Source organism: Amia ocellicauda, chromosome 5, assembly GCF_036373705.1.
Source record: "Amia ocellicauda isolate fAmiCal2 chromosome 5, fAmiCal2.hap1, whole genome shotgun sequence".
In the NCBI taxonomy this organism is placed as follows: Eukaryota; Metazoa; Chordata; class Actinopteri; order Amiiformes; family Amiidae; genus Amia; species Amia ocellicauda.
The window spans coordinates 36,836,865-36,851,523 of record NC_089854.1 but is presented as its reverse complement, the minus strand read 5'-3'; the positions used below and the strand labels follow the sequence as shown (position 1 = coordinate 36,851,523).

The window sequence follows — 14,659 nt, the reverse complement described above, 5'->3', positions numbered from 1 at the left end:
TGCATAGGGTTTGTCTGGGGCATTTATGTTTACTGAAAAGGCACCATGGCCACGACTACACCATGTGACATGTTGGACAGTTTTTTGCAGCTGACCTTGATTGATTGATTTATGTCCGGTGGTGAACTCTTGTATATACTCCAACACAGCTGGTTGACAGAGAATAGCCATGAAAACCTTTCAGGGTCGGCTCAGAGTGGCGACGTGTCTTCCTTAAAACACCCCTGGCTATGAACCAGTTTTATCCAGAGCTGGCGACGTTTTGCTGCAATAGTTTGTGCTGATACAGTGTGGTTGGGTTTGAAGTTTGGGTTTTATGATTTATTCTATCAGCGAACTCACAACAGTCATTGAATAAGACTTTCAAATATTCCAGGGCTTACTGTGAACTTGATAATCAATAGGATTTGATGTGCTAGGAATGTTTGATAGCATTTCAGTTGAGTAAAGGATGTTTATCGTTGTTCTGTGAATCATTACTCCAGGAGTTGCAGTAAATAATCAAAATATTCCTTGTGATACTTCCTATGAAAAAAGGTTTTCTCTCTTGGTAGAATGAGGAGAATATCATTATTAGGAAAACGTGTAAAGAATATCCCTTGTTCTTATGTATCATGAGAAATACAAATTTCTGTTTCAACTTAAATATAATACAGGCTCAGACCACTAACTATTGAAGTATTTATATATATTTTTTTCCCCATTTTTAATTTGTAATTTGTAATTTGGCTCTCCGAAAAGAACAATGGACAGATGTTTAAATTATTTTGTAACACTGACACTCCCGAGTGTCTGTCAAAATATGTTAAACGCAGTTGCTGGGTTAGTATTTTTAACACACACTGAGGTTTTAAACTTCCAGGAGTATCCTGTATTCCAGTCATTCACAAAAGTAGGAAAGAGGAAGAATGAGATTTAAAACCACAACTGTTGTTGTTTTTGTTGTTGTTATTGTCATTAATCATTTATTTATTTTTACCAGCCATTAGAAAACAACAGTTTTTTGAATATATATTTTTAACAATATATATGATCATAACTATACTGATGATGATGATGATGATTAGTATGAATTGCTGTTGTCGTCAGTATCATTAATAATAATAATAATAATAATAATAATAATATTATTTGTTAACACTGTCTACTGCTAAACCTGAAGGCTATGTAATCTAACAACCCAGAAAATAATCACACATTTGTTCTGAATGTCAGGTTTTGTAAATGATTCAAACTTTAACAAAGGCTTCACATATAAAAGTTTATTTTTAAACAACTTTAAGCCTATGGTATAGGCTTTGCTGATAAAGACTTTCTGTTCAGCACAGCTTCCCGGAAAAGCATGATAGTATAGATCTACTCAGTTACTACATTAACGATTATTTATTATGTAGGTTATTACTTTTCTGCTGTGCATTTTATAATAGCTCATATGTTTCACGCTGTTAAGAAATATATATATATATATATTTTTTTTTTTTAATTATTATTTTTTTTCCTAAACTGTTTTATATCAAGAGTGAAATATGCAGTCCAGTCCACTGTGCTCCAGCTGAATCACATTTGGGGTATGTCCTATTGTAATGGTTCTATTGTAATGGTTGTGAATGTTTACCCACTGATCATTGGATACTTCATAAAGCTTTGTTTACTATTCATTGCCAAACCCTTAATAACTTCTGAATCCCATCCTGTCTTATGCTGCTGTTTTGCAAGAGATCATGTTTAACGCTGTACTCTGAAGTGTATTCCTCTTATTTAACCATCTCTTATTCTTGACTTTGGGTGCCCTGTTGCTTTTTTTTTTTTCCTCTGTAGGCCAGTTTGAAGTTGATCTCGCCTGGTTGTCAGTCCCCCTCCCAGGGTGTTGTGACGTAGGATAGGTGCAGTTTCAAATGGGACAGGCTATTGTAATAATCCCTCTCCCACCACTATAATTTTCAACACGCATGTCCTGCCACAGCACAAAACTTACACTGCCATTGTATGTCCATCCCAGCACAATACCCCTGCAGTCTAACAAGTTTCAACATCTGTGGTGTTCTTCAGCGTTCAATCCCCATGGTGTTACAGACAGCAGTGGCTTTTAAGAATGGTCATATATATTTATTTTTTACTTTTAGTTTGAAATCAGCTGTTGTTTTTTTTGTTGCTTATACCTTTATATACTTGCCCAGTCCTGAACTCCTTTGTAGAGTTTTTAAACATTTCAAAAGCTCATCCGTAGTATGGTGGGCAGTTGACTGTAAGATTCACCATCACCTTGCAAAATGCCCACTTGTGTTCCTGCAGTGGGCATTTATTTTCAGTGTAAAAAGTGTGGACTAAAATAAAATCTTGCAAGGTGCCCAGTTATAAAAGGCCACTTTTTAAATTAATGTGGCTTAATTGCAATTACATACAATTGCCTGTTTTTGGTGTCCTGTATATTGCTTGGTGGACAGAAAAAGTGAGTGAGAATATTTGGCCCTTTTCTAATGCATTCATTGATAGTGGCCTTTGCTACCTTGATCCCTGCTGGGCTCTCCCTTTACCTCTGCATTATCTCAAGCTCTTTCAGGTCACCTCTGCTGTGCTTCTCTGAATCCTTGCTAAAAGTAGGCTTTTCTGCACAGTTTGCCTCTTTTATCCGTCTTAACACATGAGAAGGAAGGGCCTGTAACATGTAGGGAAAAAACACCACATTCTCTTCAAGGTGCCATATTGCCAGCTTGTCAGAGGAATCTTTGAAAAGCAGGAAAATATCTAGTATTTAGACAAGACTGGACTTTCTTTGGTGACACAGATCAACAACCATATATAATCAAGCTCTATGCATAAATCAAATTTGAGTTGGAGGAAACTGAATGAACAGGAGAAAACTCGGTCATCCAAACCGCTTGAGGGTTTGAGATACAATCAATACAGATGAATGAGTATTCAGTTGAATGCAAGTTTAAAACAAATCAAAAGGAGAGAATAAATGTATATATACTGTATTCAAAATATAATTTAGACGTTAAGACAATGCAGAGCTGTGTTCCATTACTGTCTCTCCATTAACACTAAATGGGTTTATGCAAAAACACTTTTTTAATAGACTACAATACAGTATTACCCTTCTTACTTTTGTCAGTACAGAAATTAAAAATGTAAACATTAAGTTACTTTTTAATACATTCTTAATTTACTAAAGGTATTTGTCCATCGCCTGAATATTGTCCACTTGTTTTCTCTTCCGTTTGTTATTTTGTCGAATATTCTAATTAGAAGTTACTCTATTTTGAAGGGATTTTAGTTTATTTCCATTGGAGCCTAATGTGTCCAGAAAGTAGATCAATCGTAATTCAATTCATTTTAGGACTATATAAAATGTGATTGTGATTTCTTTAAGTAACAACGAGCATGTCCTCAAAAAAAGGAAATTAAAAAGTGTCATAAAAACTATTGAAAATCAAGGTCAGTGTTCCTCACCCGGTCTTTTTTCAACATGATTATTATAAACAGGAAAGGAAAATGAGAGAATTTGATTTTCCTGATAAAGGTCTGAGATTGGCGATGCTCAAATGAAATGCCAGTTTGTTTTCTGGTGATCTGAAGGGCTTCAGAATGTTGTTTTGGTTTAAATCGTATTATACTGCTGTGCATTTGTGCTGTAATATTGCCCATTAGTAGAGTTTTTTCTCCAAGTACAGCAGAAAATCAATTGTTGTGGTTACATTATACTTCTGACAGACTTTGAAAACGGCTATCTCATCGCATTGGATTCTGAAGTGAGCTCTGTCTCGGTCAGTTTCATCTCCTGAAAGATGCACAATAGATTACTTATAAAAAGCATTTTCATTTTAACAGTACAGCCCCACTTCTGTATCTCTGGCATGTCTGTCCTTAACGACCAATAAGGATACCATTTAATATATTGATTTTTACCAAGAATAATGTGACCTCATGTTTGTATTTTATTTAATGTTCCAGTGGCAATTCCAGTGTGTCTATGTATGTATGTGTGTGTGTGTATGTGTGTGTGTGTGTGTGTATATATATATATATATATATATATATATATATATTACACTCACCTAAAAGATTATTAGGAACACCATACTAATACTGTGTTTGACCCCCTTTCGCCTTCAGAACTGCCTTAATTCTACGTGGCATTGATTCAACAAGGTGCTGAAAGCATTCTTTAGAAATGTTGGCCCATATTGATAGGATAGATTCTTGCAGTTGATGGAGATTTGTGGGATGCACATCCAGGGCACGAAGCTCCCGTTCCACCACATCCCAAAGATGCTCTATTGGGTTGAGATCTGGTGACTGTGGGGGCCAGTTTAGTACAGTGAACTCATTGTCATGTTCAAGAAACCAATTTGAAATGATTGGACCTTTGTGACATGGTGCTTTATCCTGCTGGAAGTAGCCATCAGAGGATGGGTACATGGTGGTCATAAAGGGATGGACATGGTCAGAAACAATGCTCAGGTAGGCCGTGGCATTTAAACGATGCCCAATTGGCACTAAGGGGCCTAAAGTGTGCCAAGAAAACATTCCCCACACCATTACACCACCACCACCAGCCTGCACAGTGGTAACAAGGCATGATGGATCCATGTTCTCATTCTGTTTACGCCAAATTCTGACTCTACCATCTGAATGTCTCAACAGAAATCGAGACTCATCAGACCAGGCAACATTTTTCCAGTCTTCAACTGTCCAATTTTGGTGAGCTTGTGCAAATTGTAGCCTCTTGTTCCTATTTGTAGTGGAGATGAGTGGTACCCGGTGGGGTCTTCTGCTGTTGTAGCCCATCCGCCTCAAGGTTGTACGTGTTGTGGCTTCACAAATGCTTTGCTGCATACCTCGGTTGTAACGAGTGCTTATTTCAGTCAAAGTTGCTCTTCTATCAGCTTGAATCAGTCGGCCCATTCTCCTCTGACCTCTAGCATCAACAAGGCATTTTCGCCCACAGGACTGCTGCATACTGGATGTTTTTCCCTTTTCACACCATTCTTTGTAAACCCTAGAAATGGTTGTGCGTGAAAATCCCAGTAACTGAGCAGATTGTGAAATACTCAGACCGGCCCATCTGGCACCAACAACCATGCCACGCTCAAAATTGTTAAATCACCTTTCTTTCCCATTCAGACATTCAGTTTGGAGTTCAGGAGATTGTCTTGACCAGGACCACACCCCTAAATGCATTGAAGCAACTGCCATGTGATTGGTTGATTAGATAATTGCATTAATGAGAAATTGAACAGGTGTTCCTAATAATCCTTTAGGTGAGTGTATGTGTGTGTATGTATGTATGTATGTGTGTGTGTGTGTGTATATATATATATATATATATATACACATATGTATATATACACACACACACACACATATATATAAATTTAAGGTGTTTTACAGATCATTGCTTAAATAATTATTTTGATTCAAAAGGCACTACCTGTAACAAAATTTGCAGCCCGTAGAGAGGCGTTTAAATCCATCCAGTTAATCTGCTAATCAGACCCATTTTGGAACTGGGTTGGAACGGAAGACAGAAGATACTCCGGCCCCCTGGGAATGGAGTTGAGACTCCTGCTACATAAAAAACCAGGTCAAGAAAAAGGCTTATCTTAGTGTTGGAATCCAAATGAAATGAGGAGATGATGGGGGAGATGACGGGTTTATTTTAATTTCTATTCTAAATGATAAATGGCAGATAGTATCAATTAAACATCACCCACCCACACATGCACTGGTTAAGTTCAACAGTCTAACAATTCTGCAGAGACCAACACTAGGGTGGGGTGGGGGGGGAGTAAAGCTTGCTCTTAAACACACAGCCCGTACTTTACACATCTCCGTCATTTCGTGATGGGTTGTATTCTTGGCTGTTAAACTTTAAAGTTTACAAATCCTCATTCACGCACACAATAAAACTATTTTGTTTGTACTGACATCGTAATTGATTCTGTGGGGCACAGAGTGATATTGGCATTTCCTTTTGTGGCCCTACTTTGCTCAATTTGAAATGCACACTATAAATCTGTTCAGCATGCAAAGATTAGCATTTCCTATATTACAACTTGTAATGGGAAAAATATTTTAATTGAGAGTAAGAATGGTATTGAAAGTGGAGGGGACACTTCAGTCTCACCATCTTCCTCCCTTTTTCAAATGCACTTTTCTATCCTTGTATTTTCAAAACTTTTTCATTTATTGACATGTTCAGGCTTTCGGTAGGCAGAAATGCTTGGCTTAGTTGCTGAGTACTTTTGTAATCCTTCCTCCTTTTTTCCCCCTGTTTGTTTGCTTTGGGGTTTCTAAAAGGCAAAGGCATTTAAAAATAAATCGGTTTGCCTTCCGTCACTTTCGGTCTAATCCTTTTCCTGTAAAGATGAAGACATTAGATACAAGTAATTGCAACTTTTGCCCTACTGTGTCCCTCTTGTGGAAAACTGGAGGCATCACTGTGGCAGATCTTTGGAATTGTCTCAATAGACCCTTGTGTTTTTTTTTTTTTTTTGGTCTGGAATTCAAAGTGTAGGATTGGGGAGTGACATGTCTCTCGTCCGGTGAACAAACATCTTCTTTGTAAAACTGTTCTCTAACATCTTGTTTTTGCATCACAGTAATATGATAAGAATGCTTGCATAAAACATTTAGTTTTGCAAGGAAATTTTACAAAAATAAATAGATTTAAACATCTTGGCAAGACCCTGCATGAGGTAGCTTTCAGTGTGGAATGGCTTAGCAGTATTTATCATCAATGCGGACTAAAGTTCAAAATCGCTTCGAGGAGTGCCAGGAAAGCTTCAAGAGAGGTAAGCAGGGATTTTGCAGGGCTGACTGTGTGGGGTTGTGCAGCTCTGGGGGTACTTGTGCTTCGCTCTGGTCATCTCTGATATTAACATGTAGATGTCATTAAATTGTGGAATGAATCGGAAGCGATGATGAGCAGGATTATCTGCCTTGTGGTCTCGGGAGGTGCATTAGCCACACTTTCACATTTTGGTTTAATCGCTGTGACTTACATTTCCAAGGCACACTGCTATACCTAATGTGGATTTTATAAATCTCTAACTAGCGAAGCACCTTCCCCCGCTGGGGTACAGCTGTCACGTGGTCAGTGTTGGTCACACCTGACAAATATCAGGCTGAAAAACAATTGTTGGTTGTTGTTGTGTTTTACAGTCTGTGTCTGGTTTGTTATATTTATCCGTTTGGGGAGGAGGAATGGGTTACCATCCTGGATCTCATTATATAGATGTGCGTTTCATGTGCTTATATTGAACATCTTAAGGACCGTTTGCTGTAATAATGAATAATTTAGTCAACAGTTGTTGTCCATTTCTTTCCTTGGGGGGTTCTGGTGTACCAAAGTCCCACAGAAACAAGTGTAATTGCTTCTGCTGTAAAGCTAGAGACAAACTTTTTCAAAGTACAAATACAGATGCAGCGACGGTTCCCTCTATGTACAAGGACTCATGGGAATCTTTGTCCCTGCAGTTAACCAAGTGATTCCACACTTGTTTGCAGTGGTGCTGTAAGAATTGTTAAACGGGCCAATTTAGGATACAGGATTGGAACAACAAGATGGTTGTATTTCTATGTTCAGCTCTCGAAGCAATGTTACTTAAATAGTACCTCCGTACTTCCTTAAAAGCACGAATCAGAGCTGTGTTGTTCTTGGGAGTTAATCTTTGTTGTGATGTTGTGTCTGGAGTGTACATAAAGAGTCTTTCTAAAGATCATTTCACAGTCGCAGTGATTATGATAGTGACAATTTAATGACACAGCAGTGTGCTTAATACCGCCTGTACTGACATGGTTTTCTGTGAGTAATGGCGACAACGATCTTTGAAAGCAAGAGATATCCCAGACTAAATGCTGTATTGTCATGCAGTGTGGGAAGGGAAGACAAATTAATAATAGTCTGATTAATTAAGTAATATATTAACTGTGATATTAACAGAGTTCTTTCTGCACCTCTGGGCACATGACAGACATGAGAAGTGATACATTCAAGCTGCCTTGTGCACCATTAGACAAATTTATGTCCTGCTTATAATCTGCTTTATTACAGTACAGTGCTTTATGAACAGCACATTTCCACAACGTGATGATTTTTTTTTTTTTTTGCATAAGTATGCTTATTGTGCTAAAATAATCTCCACAAGAACATAAGAAAGTTTACAAACAAGAGAAGGCCATTCCACCCATCATGCTCGTTTGGCGTCAGTTAATCACAAAGTGATCCAAGGATACTATGCAGTCTATTTTTTAATGTTCCCAAATTTTCAGCTTCAACCACATCGCTGGGGAGTTTGTTCCAGATTGTGACAACTTTCTGTGTGAAGAAGTGTCTCCTGTTTTCCATCTTGAATGCCTTGATAGCCACCATAGCCTGGAGATCACTGTCAAATAATGTTGAACACGGTGTCTTGAAATGAAAGTCTAATTATTTCCAAACTTTCTTGTTGAGCAGATGTACTTCTGAAGTAAAAATGATTGGTTACAAACGGCATGACACCAGTATCCTGAGACATCTTCAGCATCAGCTAAATTGATATAAATGATGGCACTGGGTAGATGTGAAAGAAATAAATAGTGGCCGAGACACTGAGTGAAATTGCCTTCTATTTTAAAATATTCAGGTTACAGCACTGAAATGGGTTTCTGTTTGTCTTCTGGAAACTGCCTGATAGAATGGGCTTTGGTTGTAGCCTAAGAGTGAAAGCTCAATGTTTTTATTAAAAATAAAATTGAATGAAAGCTTTTTCTTTAAGCATTGTATGGATCCTCATTTCACAATACATTTTGCTCCTTCATTTTGAGGTACCGAAAACCGGTAACGGTTGGTTCATATTGGAAAGGCTCAGAGTATGCTGTTAAAACTCGCTGAATGGAATCACACTGTCAATGGTAAAAACAAACTCCTGAACTATGCATATTTTAGGGTTTCTACTTTTTTGTGGGGGGTGTTGACCATAAATGAAAATTACAGCCTGTGGCTTACTGCCAGTTCAGTTAAATCGGTAGTGTAGGAAAATCCTCCCGAGACCGTTTTCCATAAGAGTTCTTAGTGACCGTGTTGTATAGTGTTTGTAGGCTGAGTGTCTGCGAATTCAGCGGGGTGGACTGTTTGCAGCTGTACTCCCTGAATATAGGCCCTTTCAAGTCTACTGCAGAAATGTGAAAGTTGGAAGGAGAACAGTATGCTTTTCAGTGCAAGAATCTTATTTATAAGCCACAGAACAGGCTGTTTGGCTGGACAAAAAGGGTTTGTGTGAAGTCCTCTATAAGCAGGACTGCAGCAGTTTGATGCAGGAATATAGCACTGCAGGCTGGAAAATAGCATGACATATGTTAACTTTTAATGTTTTAATGTTACTTTAGATGTATGCACATAGAAAACGGCATGCCTTTAAATTAATAAGTTAGTTTAGGTGGCAACATATTCTAATTGAGGCAGCTAATGCCGAGAGGTCCACACATTTTATATCTTACACAAAATAAGATATTTGCATTCAGGCGATCATTGCAGATTGGAGAAGTTGAGCACTTACAGTAGAGGCAGTGTTTGAGGGTTATAGCCTATCATACAAATGCATTTGTTTTTTGCAGAACTTTTTTTTATTTTTTTTTAAACAAACTTCAAGTGTATTTGGAGCCTAACACTTCTTATTCTGCTATGTTTCGTGTTTGTTTTGGCTCCAGATGGTGGATGGTTTAATGCCTTTCATTAATTTTAGCTTTAAAAAAAAAAAACTTTTAAGGATGTAGCCTAAATGTTTGGAATATTATCATGAAAATTAGTTATTTCTAGTTGGTACATTTGTGCAGTATTATTGAAATTCAGCACACATTACACTAACCCATGCACCCCCATACTGTGTTTTCTGGTGCTTTGAACAAAAGCAGGAAGTGTGAAGAATGGCTGTGGACTGTTTACTGCTGTTCGTCAATCCCACAATGCCAAGTGAGCACAATGCATGTCAGAAATGACAGTGAAGAGTGCTGATCGAAATTCACTCACATCTGAATTATTCTGGGACCTCGCAAAGGAAGTGGGTGGGGGATATTTTAGAGTGCCATACATTTAGTAGTTCCCTTATGTTTTATGTGGTTTGAGACGCATGGAAGATCATGGAAGTGTGTTTCTGTGGGATTGCTTCACAAGAAATGATCAAGGATTGCACAGTTAACCTCAGTAGTCATTTCTGGTGACTTTCCAGGCCGTCAGACTCGAGTCAGGGGGGACCTGTCTCTCTATGCTGTCAGCCATTTCTCCAAACAGGGCAAGCATCCTCATGTCAGCCCAACTCTCCCACATATAGCAGTGCCAACATAAGAGAAATGGACCATCACTACTTTTGAAATGGCGTGGCCAGTCATCAGGAAATCAAATGATTAATGGCAGAGATCAGTATACTCTATTGCCAATTCCTTATTACTGGTGCCTTTCTCTCATTAGTCAAGTTACCTTGGGGATGAAAGAAAGGCAGTCATTAAAGTGTCCTTCTAGAAACAAAGAAACAAAGATGAACGTGGACTGTTCGGCATCCCCACATTGTCTTCCAGAGCAATTTTAGCAACTTATCCTTTAGAGGTGAAAGAATCCTGGAATATTTTATGGATGCCAGACATCTAGGTACATCAAAGGGCTAAGGATAGGAACATCAACACTTTGTTCAACAGCCAGGAACATGAAAGATTTAAAACACACACCTTACTTAAAGCCTTGTTTGAATTTAGATGCTTGGAATATTTCCACCTGTAAAAGCAAGACAAAATGCTTGATTGCAGGAGTTGATGATTGTCTCTCTCTGTCAAAGTATCTTGTTTTTAGTGGTATTGCAAACTTAACATTCTTAGGGTATTACTCACCAACCCAAATATTTTTTTACTATATGCATAAAGGAAATGATTGCTATATTTGAAAACCAGTAATGTAATGATTATCCATTATTATGCATTGCAGTATGTATGTTTATGTGCACAAAATATAAATCACAGGAAAACAAGCAAACTCTGAAGTTTACAGTATTTAATTTGACTACAAAGTCAGTTTTGGAAGTTAGGGAAGAGGGAAATGCAGAATTTGTATAGCCTTATCTATGGTACATTACAAGAGAGGCTGTTACTTGACTGAAGCAGATATTGAATCAGCACAGTCTTGATTTTACACTCAGAATGATCTTTTCAGTATATGTGTGGACCCTGTATATAAAACAAGGTCATTTTCTCCTCAATGATGAGGCTTGGCACTGAAAGAACGGCAAACGTTTTCCCTTTTCGAAGCATTGAATCTAAAGTAAATAGGTTAATGTGCAGTAGGCTAAATGTTTAAGTTCACAGATGGTAAGATTTTGGAATGGCTTGTGTTATTAATAAGATGTTTTAACCATTATCCATGTCCATAAAACAACTTTAGGAAGAGAAATGATTTCAATAGGGTTTATTCAGATTTGCAAACCTGCATTATCGTGCCATTTTGCTGAGTTGGCATGTACTATAATCCTCTTCAATTTGAGTCTGTTCCAAGAGTTGTGGTGAATTGATAGCCCCAGGCAAACTGGTGTCTAAATAAGCCCCTGAATAACAGGTCATTACATATTTTATGGTGGTATTTATCATTTAAGTTTCAGATTTTGAGCTTTTTGAGCTTTTTTGAGCTTTTATCCTGTGTTCAATGCAGGATGTTGCACCTAACCACATCACATTCCCCTAAAGACTTCTGGTGACCATCACTTACCGACTGAGGACACCATGTTAACCAAGTTGTTAGTATATAAGTCTTGTAGTACTTGTTTGCTTTATCGCATTGGATTGGGAACTTAACTTATGTCTGTATTGCTGCTGTGTGATCACCCTAAAAACACCACTTTGACATGTATTCATTTAGAAGTCTGTAAATGGGATATATTAATATAAATAAAAATGTAAACATACTAGAAAAGTTGTAATTCATGTATTTATTCAGGCCAAAAAGATTTTTAAATAGTTTCCAATTAACTTCGATCTCATCTTGACAGCCTGGTTCATTAGGAGGTTTTTAATGAGGTTTGTTACTTTTGTATTAATAACATACAATACTTTTTATATTAATAACACAAGCTTGTGTTGATTTTCAATTTGTAAAGCACTCCGTGGCAACTCTGAAGGGCTTTATACCAAATAGTGATTTTGAGATGGATTGATCATTTAGAAAAGGCAGTATTTCATTGTTGGGGGAATAAGACCTCTATTTAACTATTAAAATACACCCAGACAGTGACTAATTAATTAATTTATGCCATTATGCCCCTATTCACCTTTTCCTTTTTAAATTTTGAAATATGTAAATGTATGCTGTTAATGTTCAAAGATCAACAGCTAAGCCCTTTTAAGTGCTCAATTTACCAAGTGAATCACTATTTACTTACCTCAGTGTTTATTGCTTGACATTAGATTGATCCAATAAAAGCATATTTTATTCCACTTAAGAATTATCAGGGCCTTTTTCCATGAATGAATACATCCATGCATTCCTTAGCTCATGCTTGTGGATGAGTGTACCTACACATACATTGTAGAAAACATTTGTCTTATGGACAAATCCTGATTTTGATTTGCCAGTAACGTCCTAGTAGCATACGATACACATCTTAAGAGGCCAGATTCTTAGGGCTATATGAAATTTGTTTAATTGTTTTGAATTTTCTGATTTATTTTTCCCTGATTTCGGATTTTTCCATTAAAAAAAAAAAGGGGGGGGGTTAGGGGGATAACTTTTGTTCAGGTTTGTACTTTGTTTTCGACATTCAAGCACCCATTTTTATTAATATAGCTCTGGGGAACCCTGAAACATTAAGATGTGACATGGACCTCTTTTCCCCACAGAACAGGATTTTAAATGCTACATTAAAAGTCCAAAACCCTCATATTGTTTAAGACTAACTATATATTAATAAACTATGTTAAAATACCATAGGCTATAAATACATACAGACTGGTAACAAATTAAAGGGATAACCAACATAAAGTGTCTCTGTAAGGTGTTGGGCCAACAGAACAGCTTCAATGTGCCTTGGCATAGATTCTGCGAGTCTCTGGAACTCTACTGGAGGGATGGAACACCATTCTTCCAAAAGATATTCCCTCATTTGGTGTTTTGATGATGGTGGTGGCAAGTGCTGTCTAACCACATCAGTCCAAAATCTCCCATAGGTGTTCAATTGGATTGAGATCTGGTGACTGCGAAGGCCATAGCATGTGATTCACATCATTTTCATACTCGCCAAACCATTCAGTGACCCCTCGTGCCCTGTGGATGGGGGCATTGTCATCCTGGAAGAGACCACTCCCATCAGGATAGAAACGTGTCAACATAGGATAAAAGTGATCACTCGGAATAACTTTGTAATGATTTGCAGTCACCCTTCCCTCTAAGGTGACAACTGGACCCAAACCATGTCAGGAAAATGCCCCTATATGCCCCTCGCCCACTTGTCAAGAACACTAGCCAGTTGAGCAGTCTTTGTGACTCAAGCTCCTGCCATTTGTGCCCCAATAATGACCCCTCTTTCAGAGTCACTTAGATCCTTTCCTCTTATAATTTGTATCCAATATCGAGGTCAACTAGGCCTGCTCAGCATTTTTGTACATGGCACAGAGCATGATAGGATGATTTATTCTGTTTTTTCCTTTAACCGTTCAAAAGTTTTAGAACACCTCCATTTTTCCAGTCTTTATAGACATTTATGCAGTTTAATGTCTGTGTACTCTGAAATTAAAGCATAGAACAAATAAACAATTGGAGATAAAAAATAAAGAATGGAATCGTTTTGTTTAACAAAATGTAACCCCTTAAGCTGACAAACCCCTCTGGTACCCTTAAAAGGACACCAAATCCATGTGCTTCTCTTTAATCCCATGCATACTCTTCACTGTTGTGTTGTTTGCCAAGTGGTATCCCATGAAAGCTAAGACTCTCAGCTTTCTAATGATGTGAAGCATTCCCTAATTTATTATACCCCTCTACATTTATGCGCCCCCTCCCCCCACATTCTGAAATGGAGGGGGGGTGGGGGGGGATACTAGGTCTGAGTAGGAATACAAAATCTCAGAAAATATTGACAATTAAGACACATTCTGACCAGACAGTCTAATGATAGAAACAAGACCATCCACCCTTTGGTAGAGACAACACACCCGTACAGAGCTCAAAATGTCAAGATGGAAAACTGTTTAGTGTACGAATACGCAACAATTTTACATAATTGGATCTGAACTTCTCTGTTTGATAGAATATCAAATAATATATATTGGGTTAATTGTAGGTTGTTCTAAACAAAAGAAACCGATTTACCCCCCGGGCTCTGAATGACGGCAGACGACATGGAAACTGTAAGTTGGATGTGTTTGAGAATGAAACAAGCTGGCAGCCAAGAGAATAAGCTTTCAAACGATGTGCGCATTGTAGGAATACAATGTAACTTGTATGCACAGGAGCTGCACGTAACACTGCCAAATAATGCTTAAGAGGGTGTAGTAACACAGTATATAACTGAAATTTACATTAGGTTACCAAAAACTGAAGAATTTTTTTTTACCTCTGGCAGTTTACCGCTTACCTTTGTACCATTTCAGGTTATTGACTGGACTTGAACTGCTTAAATTTCAATAAAAACTGGAAAAATGG

General features: G+C 37.7%; 1 protein-coding gene across 2 annotated transcripts in view; it reads left to right on the top strand.

The window, feature by feature from the left end:
* usp6nl (USP6 N-terminal like) overlaps positions 1 to 14,659 on the top strand; it is an 81,928-nt gene that overhangs the window by 21,990 nt on the left and 45,279 nt on the right. Inside the window, exon 1 of one of the 2 annotated variants that reach the window (XM_066705051.1) lies at positions 6,532 to 6,797. The exons of the other annotated variant lie outside the window; for it this stretch is intronic. Within the exon in view, the coding sequence (XP_066561148.1) occupies positions 6,743 to 6,797 (55 nt within the window). The 5' untranslated portion in view covers positions 6,532 to 6,742. Of the gene's footprint in view, positions 1 to 6,531; positions 6,798 to 14,659 lie in introns of those variants that run through there. 2 annotated transcript variants of the gene reach the window in all.